Source organism: Gordionus sp. m RMFG-2023, chromosome 1, assembly GCF_954871325.1.
Source record: "Gordionus sp. m RMFG-2023 chromosome 1, tfGorSpeb1-WG-v2, whole genome shotgun sequence".
NCBI lineage: Eukaryota > Metazoa > Nematomorpha > Gordioida > Chordodea > Parachordodidae > Gordionus > Gordionus sp. m RMFG-2023.
The window spans coordinates 48613238-48632991 of NC_088775.1; the positions used below are offsets into that span (position 1 = coordinate 48613238).

The 19754-nt window shown below is 28.6% G+C and overlaps 1 protein-coding gene across 1 annotated transcript; it reads left to right on the forward strand.

Annotated features, from left to right (window-relative positions):
* The first annotated feature begins 11927 nt into the window (after positions 1 to 11927).
* On the forward strand, positions 11928 to 12329 carry LOC135926744 (CCHC-type zinc finger nucleic acid binding protein-like). Its single transcript, XM_065462677.1, has one exon. The coding sequence runs from the start codon at positions 11928 to 11930 to the stop codon at positions 12327 to 12329; it is 402 nt and encodes a 133-aa protein (XP_065318749.1).
* The last annotated feature ends 7425 nt before the right edge of the window (positions 12330 to 19754 follow it).

The following is a 19754-nucleotide window of genomic DNA, read 5'->3' on the forward strand; positions in this document are numbered from 1 at the left end:
TTTTAAAATCGGCCTGATTAATATTTTAGTCAAAATAATATCAAGTATCCACCTATTATAAAGATCTCCAGAATTCATAATATTATTTGCAGAGTTGTTAAAGTAGAGCGCTATCTTTTTTGGTAGCTATAGCTAATAGCGGCTACTTTTTTTAAAATTGTTAAATTTTTAGCGCGCTACTTTTAAAAAATATGATGAATGTAACAGAGTTGTACAAAAGATCTTCTTTGAAGATTTTTGAGCGAGATCTAGCTCAAAAATTTGAGCAAGATCTTTGAAGATCGTAAAATTTGAGCAAGATCTTTGAAGATCGTAAAATTTGAAGATCTTTTATTTTTTAAAAATTTTGTGTAACGATCTTCAAAGATCTTCATGATATTTATTTTTTTACCCCTTTATTAAAAGCCCAGATGTTTTTCAATTTTTTTAATATATTTTTTCTTTTATGTTTTATACCGCTCCTCCTGCCTTGATGAAAGAAAAAACTATTATTTATTTTTTAAGCATGTTAAATTAAAATATAAATTCAAGAAAGATGCACCGACAATTTTCATAATCGTATTTTATAAAAAATGTTTTACCACAGAAGGGTAAAAATTTAATTTATTATATTATTAATAAAATGTTAAATTCAGAAGAGCGATAATTTTTCTAATCGTTATTTTTACATAAATGGGTAAAAATTAATATTGTAAAAAAAATTTAAGTTAAAATTTCAATGAAGATGTATTGTAATTTGTAATATAAAAAATTGACAATTGTCATAATCGTTTTAATTAACTTTTTTGATTTTTTTTTACGCAAACAGGTTAAAATTTTTAATATTAAGATGTATAGTTTAAATTTAAATAAAGATGTACCATAGAAAAGTGACAATTGTCATAATCGTTATTATATTACTTAACTTTTTTGATTTTTTTTTAAGCATACAGGTTAAAATTTTTATTATTAAGATATAAAATTTAAATTTAAATAAAGATGTACCATAGAAAAGTGACAATTGTCATAATCGTTTTACTTAACTTTTTTGATTTTTTTTTACGCAAACAGGTTAAAATTTTTATTATTAAGATGTTTAATTTAAATTTAAATAAAGATGTACCATAGAAAAGTGACAATTGTCATAATCGTTTTACTTAATTTTTTGATTTTTTTTACGAAAACAGGTTAGAATTTTTATTATTAAGATGTAAAATTATTTTTATAAAGATGTACCATAGAAAAGTGACAATTGTCATAATCGTTATTACTTAACTTTTTTGATTTTTTTTAAGCATACAGGTTAAAATTTTTATTATTAAGATGTAAAATTTAAATTTAAATAGAGATGTACCATAGAAAAGTGACAATTGTTATATTCGTTTTTATTTAACTTTTTAACTTTTTTTTTGACGCAAATAGATTAAAATTAGATGTAAAATTAAAATTTAATAAAGATGTACCATAGAAAAATGACAATTATCATAATCGTTATAATTTAATTTTTTTGATTTTATTTTAGCGATAATAGGTTAAAATTTATATTAAGAAGATGCAAAATAGAATTCCAATAAAGATGTAGGGGAGACCGGGGATAGTGTGTTCCCGGGGTAGGTATTTCTTTCTCAAATAATTTAAAAATGAATAAACTTGGGGATTTGAAATTTAAACCAAATATGTATTTTAATAAGGTGCTTAAGTAGGTCTAAAAATGTTTGGGACAAAATTGCTCATGAAAAATTTTAAATACAAATTTAAATTTTAACACACCCAAAGTAACTTTTTAAAATTTTACATTTTCACTAATAACTTTTTTTATAAAAATATTTCAGACTTAATATTAATTCTAAATGTTAAAAAAATCTCCATTCTATCATTTATAAAAATATTGACAATATTTGTGGTAATTTAATATCAAATTAAATTTTAATTAATTGTGAAGACAGGGGGCAGGTTTTGGCGGGGTACCTATAGGCCAATTTTAAGCAGGGATTATTTTGAATAAAAAATATAAAAAATCTGAATGATAATATAATTTTTTACATTAAAATGGGGCAAATATATTCTGAAACATTTATTAATTCGCGACTGTGGGATAGAATTCAAACATATCTCACAGTATTATCGCCGGCTAATTCATGTACAATAAAATTACAAAAAAAATCTTGTACCATAGGGGATTTTTTTAAACTCTGGCTGGAATGCAAATTAGATTTAGAGGAAATCAATAACGAATCCTCTAAACAATACATATATTTTCAATGATTTTGAAATAATCACTAATTGTCAAATTTCTATGTTTTTGTTTTATCCTTGTTTAAATTTTATAAAAGTTTAAAAATATTACATATGATAATTGTCAGTTTTCTATATTATATCTAACAAGGTTCAAAAAAGTTTTATAATAACATTATGACAATTGTCACATTTCTATGGTCAATCTTTATTTTAATTTTAATTTTACATCTTAGTAATATAAATTTTAACCTATTTGCGTCAAAAAAAAAAAAGTTAAATTATAACGATTATGACAATTGTCACTTTTCTATGGTATATCTTTATTTAAATTTTAATTTTACATCTTAATAATAAATTTTAACCTGTTTACTTAAAAAAAAATCAAAAAATTTAGGTAATAACGATTAAGACAATTGTCACTTTTCTATGTTAGGGGAGGAGACCGGAGTTATATTGTCCATAAAAAATTGAAGTGCTATAAAAAATAGACGAAGCAATTTTTCCATAAGGTTTTAACGTAGTTTTATTCTTTACATATATCTCTACGGTAGAAAATAATATTTAAGAAAAAAGTCTTTTAGTTTTTAATTAATATGAAATTTAAAAAAATGAAAATTTAAGAATTATGAAAAACACCCGAGGTACCTATTATCCTTTCGCGTTGCGTGTCATATCCTTTGTTTATTTGTAGATTTTTAAAACAAAATTTATATAAAAATATTAATTCTAATTAAATAAATAGAAATAAATTGTCAAATATGTTAAATTTATTAGGTTCATCTATATTATATATATTACCCGGAAGAACTTATTATCACTTAAAACTGTCATATAATTTACAAAAAATAAGTCAATCATCTTCATAATGTCATTCGTGGCCCAAGAAAAACTAGTGGCTTTTAATGTTTTTATAAATTTAGTTGAATATTTTTTATTCAAAATAATCCCTGCTTAAAAATGACTAATAGGTACCCCGCCAAAACCTGCCCTCTGTCTTCACAATTAATTAAAATTTAATTTGATATTAAATTACCACAAATATTGTCAATATTTTTATAAATGATAGAATGGAGATTTTTTTATCATTTAGAATTAATATTTAGTCTGAAATATTTTTATAAAAAAAGTTATTAGTGAAAATGTAAAATTTTAAAAAGTTACTTTGGGTATGTTAAAATTTAAATTTGCATTTAAAATTTTTCATGAGCAATTTTGTCCGATACATTTTTAGACCTACTTAAGCACCTTATTAAAATACATATTTGGTTTAAATTTCAAATCCCCAAGTTTATTCATTTTTAAATTATTTGAGAAGGAAATACCTACCCCGGGAACACATTATCCCCGGTCTCCCCTACACCTTTATTGGAATTCTATTTTGCATCTTCTTGATATAAATTTTAACCTATTATCGCCAAAATAAAATCAAAAAAGTTAAATTATAACAATTATGATAATTGTCATTTTTCTATGGTACATCTTTATTAAATTTTAATTTTACATCTAATTTTAACCTGTTTGCGTAAAAAAAAAGTTAAGTAAAACGATTATGACAATTGTCAATTTTTTGTGTTACAAATTACAATACATCTTCATTGAAATTTTAACTTAAATTTTTTTTACAATATTAATTTTTACCCATTTATGTAAAAATAACGATTAAAAATTTTCGCTTTTCTGAATTTAACATTTTATTAATGATATAAATTAAATTTTTACCCTTCTGTGGTAAAACCTTTTTTATAAAATACGATTATGAAAATTGTTGGTGCATCTTTATTGAATTTATATTTTAATTTAACATGCTTAAAAAATAAATAATATTTTTTTCTTTCATCAAGGCGGGAGGAGAGGTATAAAACATAAAAGAAATATTATATTAATAAAATTGAAAAACATCTGGGCTTTTAATAAAGGGGTAAAAAAAATAAATATCATGAAGATCTTTGAAGATCTTTGCTCAAATTTTTTTATAAATAAAAGATCTTCAAATTTTATCTTCAAAGATCGATCTTTGAAGATCTTTTTATTTTGAGCAAATGTACAACTCTGGAATGTAAGTATAAGGCACGAAAATTTAAATATAATACCATAATTATTTATAATTTTTATGATTCATTATTTAATTTTGAAATTTAAATATATTTTCAATTTGTAATTTATATTTTCAATTTATATTATAAACCTAAATCACGTGTTAATAATTTAAAATGGCATCGCATATGGATATCCAAATCGTTGAAAGTGATTCAGAGTCAGACAATGATATTAATGAAATGGAAGATACCAGGGAAGAAAATAATATTCATAGCAATACTTTCCCATTCCCTAGATTTCAAAAATTTTTTAAGATAATTATTAAAACAAAAACTGGCTTCAAATTTATATGTTTAAAATGTAAAAAAAATATTTCCTCAAATCAATCCAGTAGCTATAACCTCAAGAAACACCTAAAGGTAAATTATCATTTTTACATAAAATAATAATATTTATTTTATAAGACTGTTCATGCTAATAGTTTTAAGAAAATTGAACAACATTTAAATAACTTTGGCATAGGTGAATCTACATCCAAAAACACTAATTCCATTCAGACAAAATTAATTAATAATACAAATGCTAATATTTCTCAGAAATTAACTGATAATATTGTGGATTTTATAATTGATACAGTTCAGCCAATGTCCTTGGTTGATAATCCATCATTTACTATGATGATTAAAACTTTATCACCTGGTATAACTATTTTATGTCGCCAGACACTTGTGAATAAAATAGCAGATAAATTTAAAATGATGAAAGATGCTTAAATAGTAGAATTATGAGATATCTTATATATGTACCACGGCAGATAGTTGGACACATAACAGAAGGTAAACACTTATTTATATTTATAAATTGATCTGATTAAATATTTTTAGAGCTTATTTAGGAATCACAGGCCATTGGCTAGACCCTTGGACTTTAAATAGTAGATCAGTAGAATTAGCCCTCAAAAGGATAATATGCCAGACATACGATGTACTTGCAAATAAAATTATTGACGTCCACAAGTCTTTTAGGATTCATAATAAAGTTTGCAAGATGGTGACCGTAATGGGTCCAATTAGCTGAAGGCCTTCAGTATTATAAAATAATTTTTAAAATATTTAGAGTAATAAAATTAAATCAAGTAATAGTTAAGTTAAATTTTTCAGTATTTTTTTAAAAGTTGTTTAATATTTCACATTATATATAGAATTTTTATTAACTAAATACATACATATTTTAGTCATATTATATCATAATTTATATCAAATTATAAAAAAATTAGTGAATTTAACTAATAAAATTTACAACAGAGATGGATTATTTCATTAGTTTTATTGCACAGTGTCATTGAGCTTAACATTTAATATAATATGGTTATTGAATATTTCATGGATGATTAGATTTTTACTATATTTATTTCTTATTGATTAATATCCATCAATTTATATACAGTACAGGGAATTCAATGTATTCATTTGATAAAATATTTTTACTTAGTTACATCACAATTCCTGAGGTTTAAATAGAATGGCAACCTAATGATTTTACAACTCCATTTTTGATAAATATCACTACACATTTCTATTAAAAACGGGATTAATAATTTATTCTATTTAATATGAATATAGAATATTTGGTGAGGATAATGCTGAAGATGAGACACAGAGAGATTATTTAGTAAGGCAAAACTAATACTTTCTGATCGTAGTTCTAGACTTGGGGATGATAATATTGAAATGATTTTATTATTAAAATTCAACAAATTACCATAAATATTTAAAATTTATTACATAAATTTTTTTATAATCAAAATTAATTATATTTATATATTTATAAATGTTGATTTTTATATATTATTTAGATTTACTATACAATTACATTATATGCAAAATAAATAAAAAATTGTTTCTAAATTTTTTTTATAAAAAGTAGCCTAATAGTAGCTAAAGCTACTTTTTTAAAATAGTAGCTAATAGCGAGCTACTTTTTTTGACAAATAGCGATAGCGGTAGCGCGCTACTTTTAAAAGTAGCCATTAACAACTCTGGCCATTGGTTTATTTATACTAGATGATATATTATATATTGTCAATAGTGGTGTATAAATATTTTTAATTAAGATAAAAATTAATAAAGGTGAAAAATATAAAAATAGAATTTAGAGGAGAAAGGATAGGATTTAAAAAGAGGATGTCTAAAAAAGAAAATAGTTAATAAAAACTAGAAGGAGAAGAAAAAAAGAAGGGATAATAAGGCATGGAAGATTATTCGATGGAACTCAAAATATTATTAATGAATATAATTCGCTCATTATAAGTCTCAAGCAATCATTTTTTGCAAAGATCCTTTGAATAAAAGAATGATTCATTATATATTGATGAAAGTAATTTATTGATATTTTAGTGAAAATTGTATACTGTGTATCTCATTCCTCATACCACCAATTATATAATAAATATCTTATAAAATTTTAAATCAATTTCATGGTGTGTTATTGAAGCCACAATCCATATCTTTGATTCAAATGTTAATTTGGGCTATGTAATCTATTATATATTTTTAATTTCGCATTTTATTACACCCTATTTTAAAAATGGCTATTTTTAAAAACATAATGATAACATGAAAATTTAAATTTAATATCATAATTAATTAAAATTTTTATAATTTTTATGATTTATTTTTAATTTTGAAATTGAAATTTTTATTTTCAATTTGTGTTATATACCTATATCATCTGGTGTAAATTATTTAAAATGTTATCTCATGGATATCCAAATTGATGTGAGTCAAACAATGATAATATTAATAAAATGGAAGGTACCCTGGAAAAACTGTTCTTGATAACAATAAAACAAATTTTCCATTTCCAAATGAAAAATATTTTCAAATTAATGTTAAAACAAAAGGTGGCTACAAATTTATTTGTTTAAAAAATATATCCTCAAATAAATCTAGTAGCTATAAATAGAGAACTGCAGGGGCTGTCCATAGCCCGACCCGGCCCGAGCCTCGGGCTCGGGGTGGGTTCGGATATCAAAAAAAATTTTTCTCGGGTTCGGGCTCGGGTCGGGTTGTAAAAGCTGTCCGACCCGAAAACCCGACCCGACCCGAAAATAAATAATAATATTAATATCTTAAATAGTTAGTATAATTTATAATATTAATTATAAAATCATATTATTTAATATTTATCACATTTTAGGATTAAAATGTCAATCATATTAACATGTCATGTCATTATTAATTATTATTTTACCAAACTATTTTATCACTAAATTGTGTGTTTCCCGTGAATTACAAGATAAGACATATTTTATGTACTAAAGATAAGTTTTATTCATTATTTATTATTTATCTAGCCTATTATACATTGTCTTTTTTAACATTTGTTTTAAAAAATTTCCATATAAAATTTAAGATTGGGATTTGATTCAGGGGAACTTATTTCTAATTTAAATTTCACTACCATAAATGTTAATCATCCTAGAAATTAAAAAATATTATATAAAATTGGTAATGATATTCTAAGTTACATTTATATATAAAATATAATCTTTACTTATTTCGTTTTGGTTTTATTATTTTTTTATCTATCTACCTTAATATGAGTTGTAAATTTTCCAGCTAATTTTGGTTGTCAATATTTTAAAATATGGCAGAAAAAAATTAGGAAATTAATACAAGATTCTCAAAGAAAATAAGATGTATACTGTGATACGTAAAATTTAAAACATGAATATTAAAAAAAATCTGTATCTGTATCTTTTGTCAAGAAAATGAAAAAGATACAAGATTCTTTTCAGAATTAAGGATCTTAGATACAGATATCAGTATCTTATTAAAAATGTCAAAATATACTGAGTACAAGATATAAAGGGATCTTGTATCATGTATCTTTAGATACAAGTATTCGCAGTACTGCCCAACTCTGTTTATTTCAGTCTAATTGATTAAAGTCATTTTAAATATTTTTTTAGATTTTAGACAAAGCCATATTAAAAAAAATATCTCAATGGATGCAAAATTAAAAAAAATTGGTGAAAAGATTAAGATAAAAGAGTATGAAGTAAGGAGAATCTTAATGGAAAATCCGATGTATGGAAGAAATTTTCATTTATATATGATGAAAATAAAGAAATTATGTCATTTGTATTATATGAAAATTTATTTATGTATATAATTCAATAACAACAGGTTAGATATTTATACATAAAATATGATCTTATTAAATTATTTTAGGCGGCTAGCAGTGAAAGGGCGTTTTCAGCTGCTGGTAGGGCCTTTGAGGAGACAAGGACTCGTTTAAAGCCAGATAAACTGGACGCCTCTTTATTTATATATCATAATTATTCACTTTGTGTTAATTTTGATAATGATATTGATGAAGTCAATATAATATAATATGTTCATTATATTTTTTATATATTTATTAACTTTTATATCATTTCTATATTCGCATAAATGATGCTTATTGTATTATATAATCGTTATAATTTTTAAATTCGCTTGTATATTAATCGTTTTATAATATTTTTTACAAATTTAATAAAATGCAACTTAATATATATCTTGAATAGATTATGGCCGTCAAATAAACTTTTATTTAAGGTGGCTGAACTGAATAAATAGACATAAATTTTTTTTTGGTTATTATAATATTAAAACTTAAATTGCAAAATTTTATTCGGGTCGGGCTCGGGTCGGGTCGGGTTGGACTAAAAAATGTGTGCTCGGGCTCGGGTCGGGCTCGGACAAAATTTTTTTTTAATTCGGGCTCGGGTCGGGCTCGGGTTGCGAAAAAATTACTTTGCAGTTCTCTAGCTATAACTTCAAAAAACACCTAAAGGTAATTATCATTTTTAATTTTAATAGTATTTATTTTATAGGAATGTTTATGCCAACTAAAAATATAAAAAAAACATCGTAATAATTTTAGTATCGTATCACGTCATTTGCGCGTATGCATTATAGCGAATGCATTACCGCGAAAACATTATAGCGAATGCATTACAGCGAATGTAATACCGCGAATGCATTGTCGCGAATGCATCATAGCGAATGTATTATAGCGAATATATTAGCGCGCATTATAGCGAATGCATTACCGCGAAAACATTATAGCGAATGCATTACAGCGAATATATTATCGCGAATGTATTAGAGCGAATACATTACAACGAATGCATTATCGCGAATGCATCATAGCGAATACATTACAGCGAATGCATTATCGCGAATGCATCATAGCGAATGCAATATCGCGAATGCATTACAACTAACATTATCACAATGCAATAGTGATTTATATTTGACAAAATTATATTTAACCCAGTTCCAAAAAACCAGAGAACCAGCTTAATTGTCTATATTTATTTAAAGTAGCGTTTTAAAATTATTTACCTCTAAAACACGTCACTTGTTATTCATGAAATTCGTATTTTATTAAAACATATGTGGAATTTGGTATACTCAATTTTTTTAACAATTAGATTAAGTCGTTTTTTACAAAAGACCCTATTAATTAATATTTTATATTTTAAGATTGATTCTAGTAAAAGTTAATTTTTGCCCCAACAAGCCCCAAACCCCAGGCTTGTAGATTATATTGGTTTATTAAGTCTCCTATAGGATAATTGTTATTATCAATAATACACCATTTGTATATAAATAATTCATAAAAAATTTCAAAATGTGATATTATATTTTAAAAAATGTTTAAGTTTTAATGAATTTTTTAATTTTTTTTCTAATTCTTTTGATTATCATCCACCAGAAAAGGTGAAAGTTAAAGGGAAAAAATAGTATTTAAAGCTATAATAGCCAATGAATACTTATTATATCATATTTTTAAGCATAATATAATTAATTCGACCTAATTCTACTAGCCCCTAGTTACTGATATGATTAACCCTTTCCAGCGCTAAAAAAATATGTTGATAATTTTTAAATTTTTTTAAATAAGATTAGATGAAGGGGAACATTGGATTGAGACCTCTATCTTATTAAATCTTTTGTAATAGGCAAAATTATTAATTTTATAGCTTTAAAACATAAAATCTTATCTTTTTTAAATTTAAACATTGTTAAATTTAAAAATAATAAATGCCAACTCCTGTTTCAAATATAAATCTTAAAATGATAAAAAATATATTTAATTATATATTATGGTGGTTTCAATAGAGATGATATGTGAATTTAGTTCAAATTTAATATTTTGTAAGTTATTTTCAAATCATATTATTCTGCCTGAAAGGGAATGCCTACAATAAATATTTTTAAACATAATGATTATGAGACTTTCTGAAATGGGAAAAGAAGATTTTTGTCTATTTAATTATTTCTAAATCTCACTGTGCAAATTGGTTTATTATTCATGATATGGTTTAAAACAATTTCAACTTTAAGAGAGACAGAAGGCCACAAATCCATATTTTTATGCCGTTTAATATTATAGTGAAAAACATTTTAATTATGCTTTAATATTATTTACTTATCTTAAATTCCGTATAAAACAATTTATAAAATACAAAGAAAATATTCAAAATAACGAAATTTGAAAATTTAGGGCAGGGCTTTAAATAATCAGAGCTAAAAAATGCAGACCGAAGAACACAGGTATATTAATTTACGACATTTATATTATTTATTTTATTACTAATTATGACATTGAAATATGTTAAATTCAATTTTGTCTGTACTGTAAAAAATAGCTAAATATTAATAAAAGTATACTAGAATCTATCTTATAATATAAAATATAAAAAATATTTATTAATGTATAACTTAAGTTAAGTGTTTGTTGGGCTATCTCATGGTATTTAATAAATTCAATTATAAATTGTCAAGCTTATGATGATATTGACAAAAACGACTACTAGCCCTATTCCTACTATTGGAAGAAAGTTGATAATGAGATCAAAAATTTTGATAATTTACCGGGCGGCTAAAAACGTCGCGTTTTGAAATCTTATTAACTCCGAAACGTGTCATTCGTTTTTTATGAAATCTCCTGTCTTAATATTCTCAAAATATATAATTTTATAAAGTGGTTTTTAGAAAATTAAGATAAAAAAAATGTAGTCGTACATATATATTTTTAAAGATTTCCTTTAATTCATAAACTATAACATAAAAACAAAATATTTTAAATTTTATAAAGTGGCTTTTAGAAAATTAAGATAAAAAAATGTAGTAGGACATATTTATAGGAATTTTTACGGTCCTAATTATTTCATACCTCCTAACCTTACAAATAATTAAAATATTTATTTTAAAGGTTATTGTTAATTTCTTATAGGAAACATGAAAAGTTTAAAATTCATGAAATATTGGGAAATTCAATATAACATTTTGGGAGCGTTAATAATTTTAGTGATTTGGGTAGGTAGTTTATTATTTGGAAGAAGGATTAAGAGAAGTAGAAATGTAAGGATTAAGGGTCAGACATTGACCATTGATGGCCATAATGTAGAAGAAGATGTGATGGGTAAGGTAACCTGGTTACCTGTACAAGAATTGATCAAAGGATGGACCGATAGTAATATGGAAGAGTTAAATAGAAATGAGAGAATTAATAACACGGAAAGAAGGGACAATTATAGTAGACCTAGGTATGACAATCAGTTGGAAGAGTCGTATAGATAGCCAAGAGAAAATTCACAGGGAAGGCGAATGGAAATGAGAACAAATTTTAATTTTCGAGGAAGAGAAAAATTGAGTTGTTATAATTGTGGAAAACCAGGTCATGTGGTAAGAGATTGTCAAGAAACCAAATGTTTTGGGTGGAGGAAATATGGACATATAGCCCCGTATTGTCCGAGAAAACGTGATAAATTACGATGTGCAAGTTGCGGACGATTTGGTCACAATAGAGAAGAATGCAATGTTAGTAATATCAATACTCGAGGCTATTTTCCGCAGAGAGACATGGGGCAGATTGTGCCAAATGTGAGGATTATTGAAAATAGGGAAGAAAAGGAGATAGGAATACAAGATTTTACGGAAAATAAAGATCCGACTATTATTTGCTTTCGGTGCCGAAAAGAGGGACATGTGGCAAGAGAATGTGAGTACTTGTGACTATATGATAGTGAAAAAGGAACCTTAGAAGTCGGGAGGCGGCGGTTGAAAAAAATTGGCAACTTTAGTAGTAAAGGGAAGATGAAAAAATTGAAATGCATAAACATGATGCAAGAAGAGATAGTACATGATCCATGTCCTAGGGTGTGGATAAATTTAAATGGAAATATGGTATCAAATATAGAAGTATTTGGGCAGAGGAAATGATTAAAAGTGAAGACATCAAGATCCGGCAGTTGGACGGATCAGAGGTGGCTGTAATGGGAAAGGTGGAATTAGAAGTAATGTTGGAAAATAGAAGGGAGATATTGGATCTGTGGATAATTAACCGAAGGGTAGAAGCTGTATTGGGATGGGATTGGATTACTCGAATGGGACCAGATTGTGGGTTTTGGGGTGTGTTCGCATGGTGGGGTACATTTTTACCAATTAGGAGAGGAGAAAAGAGATTTGAATTATTGGGATGGAGAGAAATTGCCAGGAATTGAGACCTTTTATGGGGAAAGTAAGGTGGAGAGAAGAAGGTGGAGGGTATGGTCGGGGGGAAATAGGGGAAAATTTTAGGGGAGAAATCAGGGGGAATTTTAAGGGAGAAATCGGGGGGAATTCTAAGAGAGAAATTGGGGGAAATTTTAGGAGAGAAATTGGGGGAAATTCTATGAGAGAAATCGGGGGAAATTTAAGGGAGAAATAGGGGAAAATTTGAGGAGAGAAATCGGGGGAAATTCTATGAGAGAAATAGGGGGAAATATGAAGGGGGACGTAAAGAGAAATTTTAGAAGAAAAAATATGGGAATTTTTAAGGATTGTCGTGACTTTAGGAGGAAGAAAGAAAGGGACAAAACTGAGGAGAGGGAAGAAATTCCTGATCAAAAAGAGTTGGAGTTGAAGTCAGATGAAATTCTAAATAATGGAACAGGGCTGCCGAAAGAATGGGCCAAAAAAGGTGACATAAAGCAAGAAAAAACAAAAGGAATATATAATCCGGAAGTAATATGAAGGGGGAAGAGACCAACCGACAAGTAGAGGAGGGATTTCAAAGCAGGGAGATAGAAGTCGGAATAATCAAGGTACAAGATGGAGTGCGAAGATTGGTGGATGATTATAAGGAAATCTTTGAGGAAAGTTTGGGATGTCTCAGAGATTACGAAGTGGATATCAAGTTAAAGGAGGGACATGTTCCAAAATTTTGTGCTTTACGACGAATACCGTTCGAATGGCGAAACGAACTGGATAAGGAATTGGATCGGTGGGTACAGAAAGGCATTGTATGTCCTGTAGTATATAGGCCAGTGAAGAAGGCCAATGGGAGGCTCCGTTTGTGTGCAGATTTTAGGGTCACGCTCAATCCGTGGGTAGTGGAGGTCAAATATCCGCTGCCGAGAATTGAAGAAATATTAGCAAATTTGAAGGGTAGTGTATACTTTTCAAAAGTAGATTTTTCCAATGCCTACTTACAATTACGAGTGAAGCCGGAGATACGAAAGCTATTGACTATCACTACTCCGAAGGGTTTATATGCATTCTGTAGATTACAATTTGGACTCAGCTTGTCAGCTCCGATTTTTCAACGGACTATGGCTGCTGTTTTTCAAGGGTTGGAAGGTGTGTTTTATTATATGGATGACGTTTTAGTGATGGGAGGAACTCCTGAGCAACATGAACAAAGATTAGAAGAGGTATTTAAAAGAATCAGAAATAAAGGATTACGGGCGAGCACGGAAAAAAGTGTGTTAGGAGTGTCGGAAGTTGTATATTTGGGACATAAAATCACTGGAAAGGAGGTGAGGCAGGTAGACAAAAACATGACGGGGATTGCGAGTATGCTAAGACCATATAATAAAGTGGAGGTGCAGGCTTTTCTGGGAATGGTAAACTATTATCATCGATCTAGAGAGTTTTGCACAGATAGCAGCACCTTTATATAAGTTATTAAAGAAAGGAGAAAAATTTGTGTGGTGATGAGCAAGAGGATGCTTTTGAAGAGTTGAAAAGTAGAATCGGAAGAGAACCAGTTTTAGTATGTTTTAATAACGATTTAGAAGTGATATTAGCTGTAGATGCTTCGAATAGGGGTGTGGGCGGAGCATTGTTGCATTGTATAGACAAGCTGGAAAGACCTATTTTGTTTTTCTCGAGAATTTTTAGAGCCGCCGAAACAAGGTATTCCGTGATTGAACAAGAGGCGTTGGCAGTTATTTTTGGACTAACCAAGTGTCGAGAATACTTAATTGGTCGTAGATTTGTAATCTATACGGATCACAAACCTTTAGTCCATCTTTTCAAGAAAGATAATAAGGAGTTAATGTTGTCTCCTCGGTTACAAAGATGGTTATTACTGGTAGGTAGTTTTGATGTGCAAATAAAATATAGGCGGGGAAGGGAAAACTATTTACCTGATATTTTATCTTGATGTGGCGCTGGAGAAGAAGGGGAAGAAGTAGGATCTGAAGAAGTGGAGGAAAGAAAGGAAAAAGGACTGATTCGAGCGATAGCAGGGATATCTAGAGGTGGTCCCGTGACATGGGAAGAGCTAAAGAAGGTCACTTTGAAAGATCGCGAACTGATGAGAATTAAAAGGAATGTTATGGGGAAGAGACCTTGGAGAGAGGGAGATAAATATTTCAGAAGCATAGAAAAACAGCTGGCTATAGTGGATGAATGCCTGGTGCGAGGAAACCGAGGGGTAGTACCAATGAAATTGAGAGGCGCAGTATTATCCATGATACATGCGGGACATCAAGGTACTGAACGAATGAAACAATGGGTGCGTGAATACGTGTGGGGGCCTGGCATGAATAGGGAAATTGAAAATATTTGCCGAGGTTGTTTGATGTGCAATACATGGGCCAAAATGCCCCATAAGGACAGGAGGAGTGTTTGGCCAAAGGTGACTCAGCCATGGGAGAGGATACACGTTGATTTTTTTGATTTTGAAAATAAGATTTATATAATCGTGGTAGATGCTTACTCAAAGTGGGTGGAGTACAAGGAAGTAAGGGGGCTAACGACGCAGGTGGTAGTGAAAACATTTTAAAATCTATGGGCCAGGTTTGGAGTAGCTCGAACGATAGTATCGGACGGAGGTCTGGCTTTCATCAGTGAACAGTTGAAGAGGTTTTGTATAGAAACCGGGGTAAGACATATTTTGGCGCCGCCATATCATCCCAGTTCAAATGGTCAGGCGGAGAGGATGGTGTCGATTGTTAAGAACTGGTTAAGAAAATTAAAGTATGGGGGTGGGGAAATTTGGATAGCGGTGGCATATAACAATAATAGTAGAAAAAGAGAGGAACCGTCTCCAGCTGAGAAAATTTTAGGGCGGCGAACCCGGATATTATTAGACTTATTAAATCCGAAACCACTTCAAAAGATGGAGAGGGAGATAGTGGAGAAACCGAAATTTGTCGTGGGACAAACCGTGTAGGCAAGAATATATGGAGGTACAAGAAGGTGGGAATCTGGGGTGATCGTAGAAAACATGGAACACAAATTAAGTCGAGTAAAATTTACTGATGGAAAAGAAGGAATACGGCATCGGGATCAACTAAAAAGGGGGCTGGAGCCAGGAAGGTTACGATCAGGAGTATGAGGAGGAGTGATGTATAGGAAATTAAAGGAAAGTATACATGTCTATGTACTCATAAAAGGAAATATGGATATTAAAGGAGAGTATACCTGCCTATGTACTCATAAGGGGAAATATAGATATATATAATAGGAAACGTTTTTTTTAATATATCAAAATTAATATATACAAAATTAATCATAGGAAATTTATATATATTTAACATTGTCGAAATTTCCATTTTTGTAATAATATGTATCTTAAAGTAGCAATGTAATAATGTCTCAGTCATATGATGCATAAAAATACGAGTGATAAAATTTTTCTATTTCTCTCGCTTATTTTTTTTTTGAAAATAAATATATGTTAGCGTTATTGGCTTATTAACCATCATAAATCAAAAAAAAAGAAAAAGAAAAGAACTTATGATAAAAAATAAAATAATTAATACTATGTGGTGGTGCCCAAATATTAGTGCGTGTTAAATTATCAAATAAATTGGATATAAGGCGAGGCCCATATATAAAAGGGGGAAGAAGACAAAAAAAAAATAATAAATAAAGAAAGAAAGAAACAACAGGCAATTTGTTTGGAAAATAATATTGAAAATATTGTGAATAAAAAGTTGGAGTTGCGTGACTTTTATGATTTTAGAAATGTGATGAATCTAGCTAGCTATAAATCAAGAATTTGGAGGGAATTATAACTTTTGGGAGAGAAAAAGAAAAGGGGGTTGACAGTTTGGCAGGGAAAAAAATAATAAATATTATGTAATAATTCTGTCAGGGAACTACGAGAGTAAAAGAAAGTTATAAGATTTTTTTTTTAAAAAGAAATAATTTTTTTTTGTACCCTCTTTCTTACGATAAAAGAAGATTCTATATATTCGAAGGGAAATAAGTAAAATAATTGTTTTCATTTAAAATTAAGTATCCCGCGGTTACAGGATTTAAAATGAGCGGAGTTCATCGGTGTTTATACTGGGAAGAATTGACAATTCGTGTCAGTATCTATCAAGGAAGAGTGGACGAGGAAGGCCGAAGATTTCCCCCCTCAAGGCAGGAATCGATAGAACCCAGATCTGCCAGGAATGGAATAATGGATAGGGGAAGGACCCTGAATCATCGAAATGTGAGCCCGGAATTGCCAGAGCCCAGGATGCCTAGGCTAAGACCCATTAGGCGGGCGAGAACGTGCTACTTATGTGGGAGCACGGGACATTTACGTGATCGATGTCCCCGAGGACCCACGCATAATCAGACTGGATACAATCGAAGGGAAATGCCCGGGACTTCACGACGAAGTCGCAGTTGTGGTTCGATTCAAGGGGATATAGTGCCGATACGGAGGGTGTTATCACCCGAGGGGAAAGAGACACAGTCGGGCAATGGGAAGAAGGAGCAGGGGACCCGTACACCGGTTGTGGTAATTCATCCCTTCCAGGAACCAGTAATGGGTCCGAATGCGGGAGATGAGAGTGTCGACAGTTGGCCCCTGGTGGATTTATCGGCCACAGAATGGGAAGATCTATTAGGATTGGATGCCTTATAAGATGAAGGGGGATACTTTTGATTTTAAATAATGGGGGCGTGTTATATATTTCGTTTTTTTTTAGTAACAGAAGTTATTATAATAATAGTTGAGTCATTGTTAATAAATATTATTTTTTATAGGATTACTAATGAATTATATTTTTTTTCATCGATTCATTGTTATAAGGAGTAATATTATATTTTTATAATTATTAATAAATATATATTTATTTTAACAATTTTAAAAATTATATAAACCCAAAAAGGGGAAAAAATTATTATTATTATTTTTTTTTACAAATAATTTTTATTCTAAAATTATAATCGGTTTTTAACGTCTAATATTTATAAACTATACGAAATATTCTAATAAAGGAAGTATAAAACCGCCTATATTTATATAATAAAGTAATACATTAATATAGTTAAATAATAATCATGATGATTAAAATTATATCCCCTATTTTATGTCACCAGAAACTAATGATTAAGATATCAGAAAACTTTGAAGTGATGCAAGATGTTCTAACAGAGTTGTCAGAGATATCCCCACAGCATATATATGAATAACAGAAGGTAAAAACTTATTTATATTTATAAATTGATCTGATATTAATATTTTTGGAGCTTATTTGGGAATCACAGATCATTGGCTAGACCCTAAGACTTTAAAAAGAAGATTTATAGCATTAACTCAAGGGATAATAGAATATCAGACATACAATGTATTTGCAAATAAAATTTATATCCCAATTTTAAACTAAACTGGCCATATATTCCGATGATGCTAAAGAACGTGATAGGCTTTAGGTAAAGCTGAATAGTCACATCATAGGCGTAGCCAGATGTGGGGGGGGGGGCAAAGGGAAATTCCCCCCACCTTCAAAAATTTATCACTTTTTGTGAATATCATTTTAAGCTAATAAAAATATCCTCCTTAGCCTTCTCTCAACCCCCTGTCTTCCTAAAATGTATATACCTTAATAATTCGTCAGAAAGAATGTAAAAGTTAATATTTTTTTAAACTAAAACTATTGATTATAATTCATACTTTTTTGGAAAAAAGCAATTTATATATAACAAGGGCGTCTATAGCCTTTACAATCTCAGGGTACTCAACTAAAAAAATTTTTATGGGGGGCTTTGCCCCGCATGCCCATAATTTGCGGGCCTTCGGCCCACTTTTGCTCGGCCTTCGGCCAGGTTTTATAAAATATATTACACTTTTTTTAAATTTGTTAACTCTGAATAATTATTCTGAATTTTAATTTTCTCATTTATTATATTATGCATACAAAATAAACTGGCATATAAATAATTAAAACAATACAAGACATTTCTAAAAATAAATTTTTTTAATACAATATCTATTTATTACAGTATAAAATATTTTCGATTGTTGATATAAAAAAAAATTGCCCCTAAAGAATTACAAGTGATAAAAAAGATTAATTAATTCATACATATGCCTCAATTGATAATAGTTTTTAAAAACCACATAATGCAATAATATAATTCCTAACAAATTATATTGACAAAAGGTTATCAAACTAATTTAACTCTCTGTAACCATTTTACACATTTATAGAATGGACTAATAAGGAAAAATTTATAGGCCTAAACCAAATCAATAATTCTTGGAGAAAAGAGTATAAACGACCAATCCAAATCATAAAACTATTAAGTGGTTAGAGCTTCCTTTTAGATGACATGATGGTAGCTAGATAAGTAATCGAGAAAATTATTGTGAGATATTAAATTGCTAAAATATATTCAATTATAAATGATATATAATATATAAACGACTACACAGTTGACCAATATTGTTTATCTAAAATATACAATCATATGCTCTCAGCCGTTGTAGTAATAATCTTAAATTACATAGCAACACAAATAATAGTTGCTGGTTAATTTGCAGTAATAACCATGACACTCACAATGTAAACTAGTATCAAAATTTATTATGTTGGATAAATTGATAAAATAAAAACTAAAAATCTTTGGAAGAAATAATTGTGCAAATATATTGAAGCCTTGAGTTATTTACACGGCAAGGATGCCATATTAGAAATGAAACATTTTGGAACTATGGAATAAGGACCAGAATGATATGATGAAACAATTAAGATTTTATATATTGTCACACCACCTCTAGTTGGTATATTATATCTTAAAATAATAGTAGTTTGTAAAAATATATACTTGTATTAAAAATTTAACTCGAAACTGTTTTTTGAAAAAGAAAAAAATAGCTTTCCTAACGTAAAGAAGAAAAGAAAAGATACCAAATTTATTACATCTATTGTAGAATGAATAATAAAA

Bases quoted from the DNA above. Each gene is read 5' to 3' on its own strand.
- LOC135926744 (XM_065462677.1), top strand. From the start codon at position 11,928: ATGAGAACAAATTTTAATTTTCGAGGAAGAGAAAAATTGAGTTGTTAT.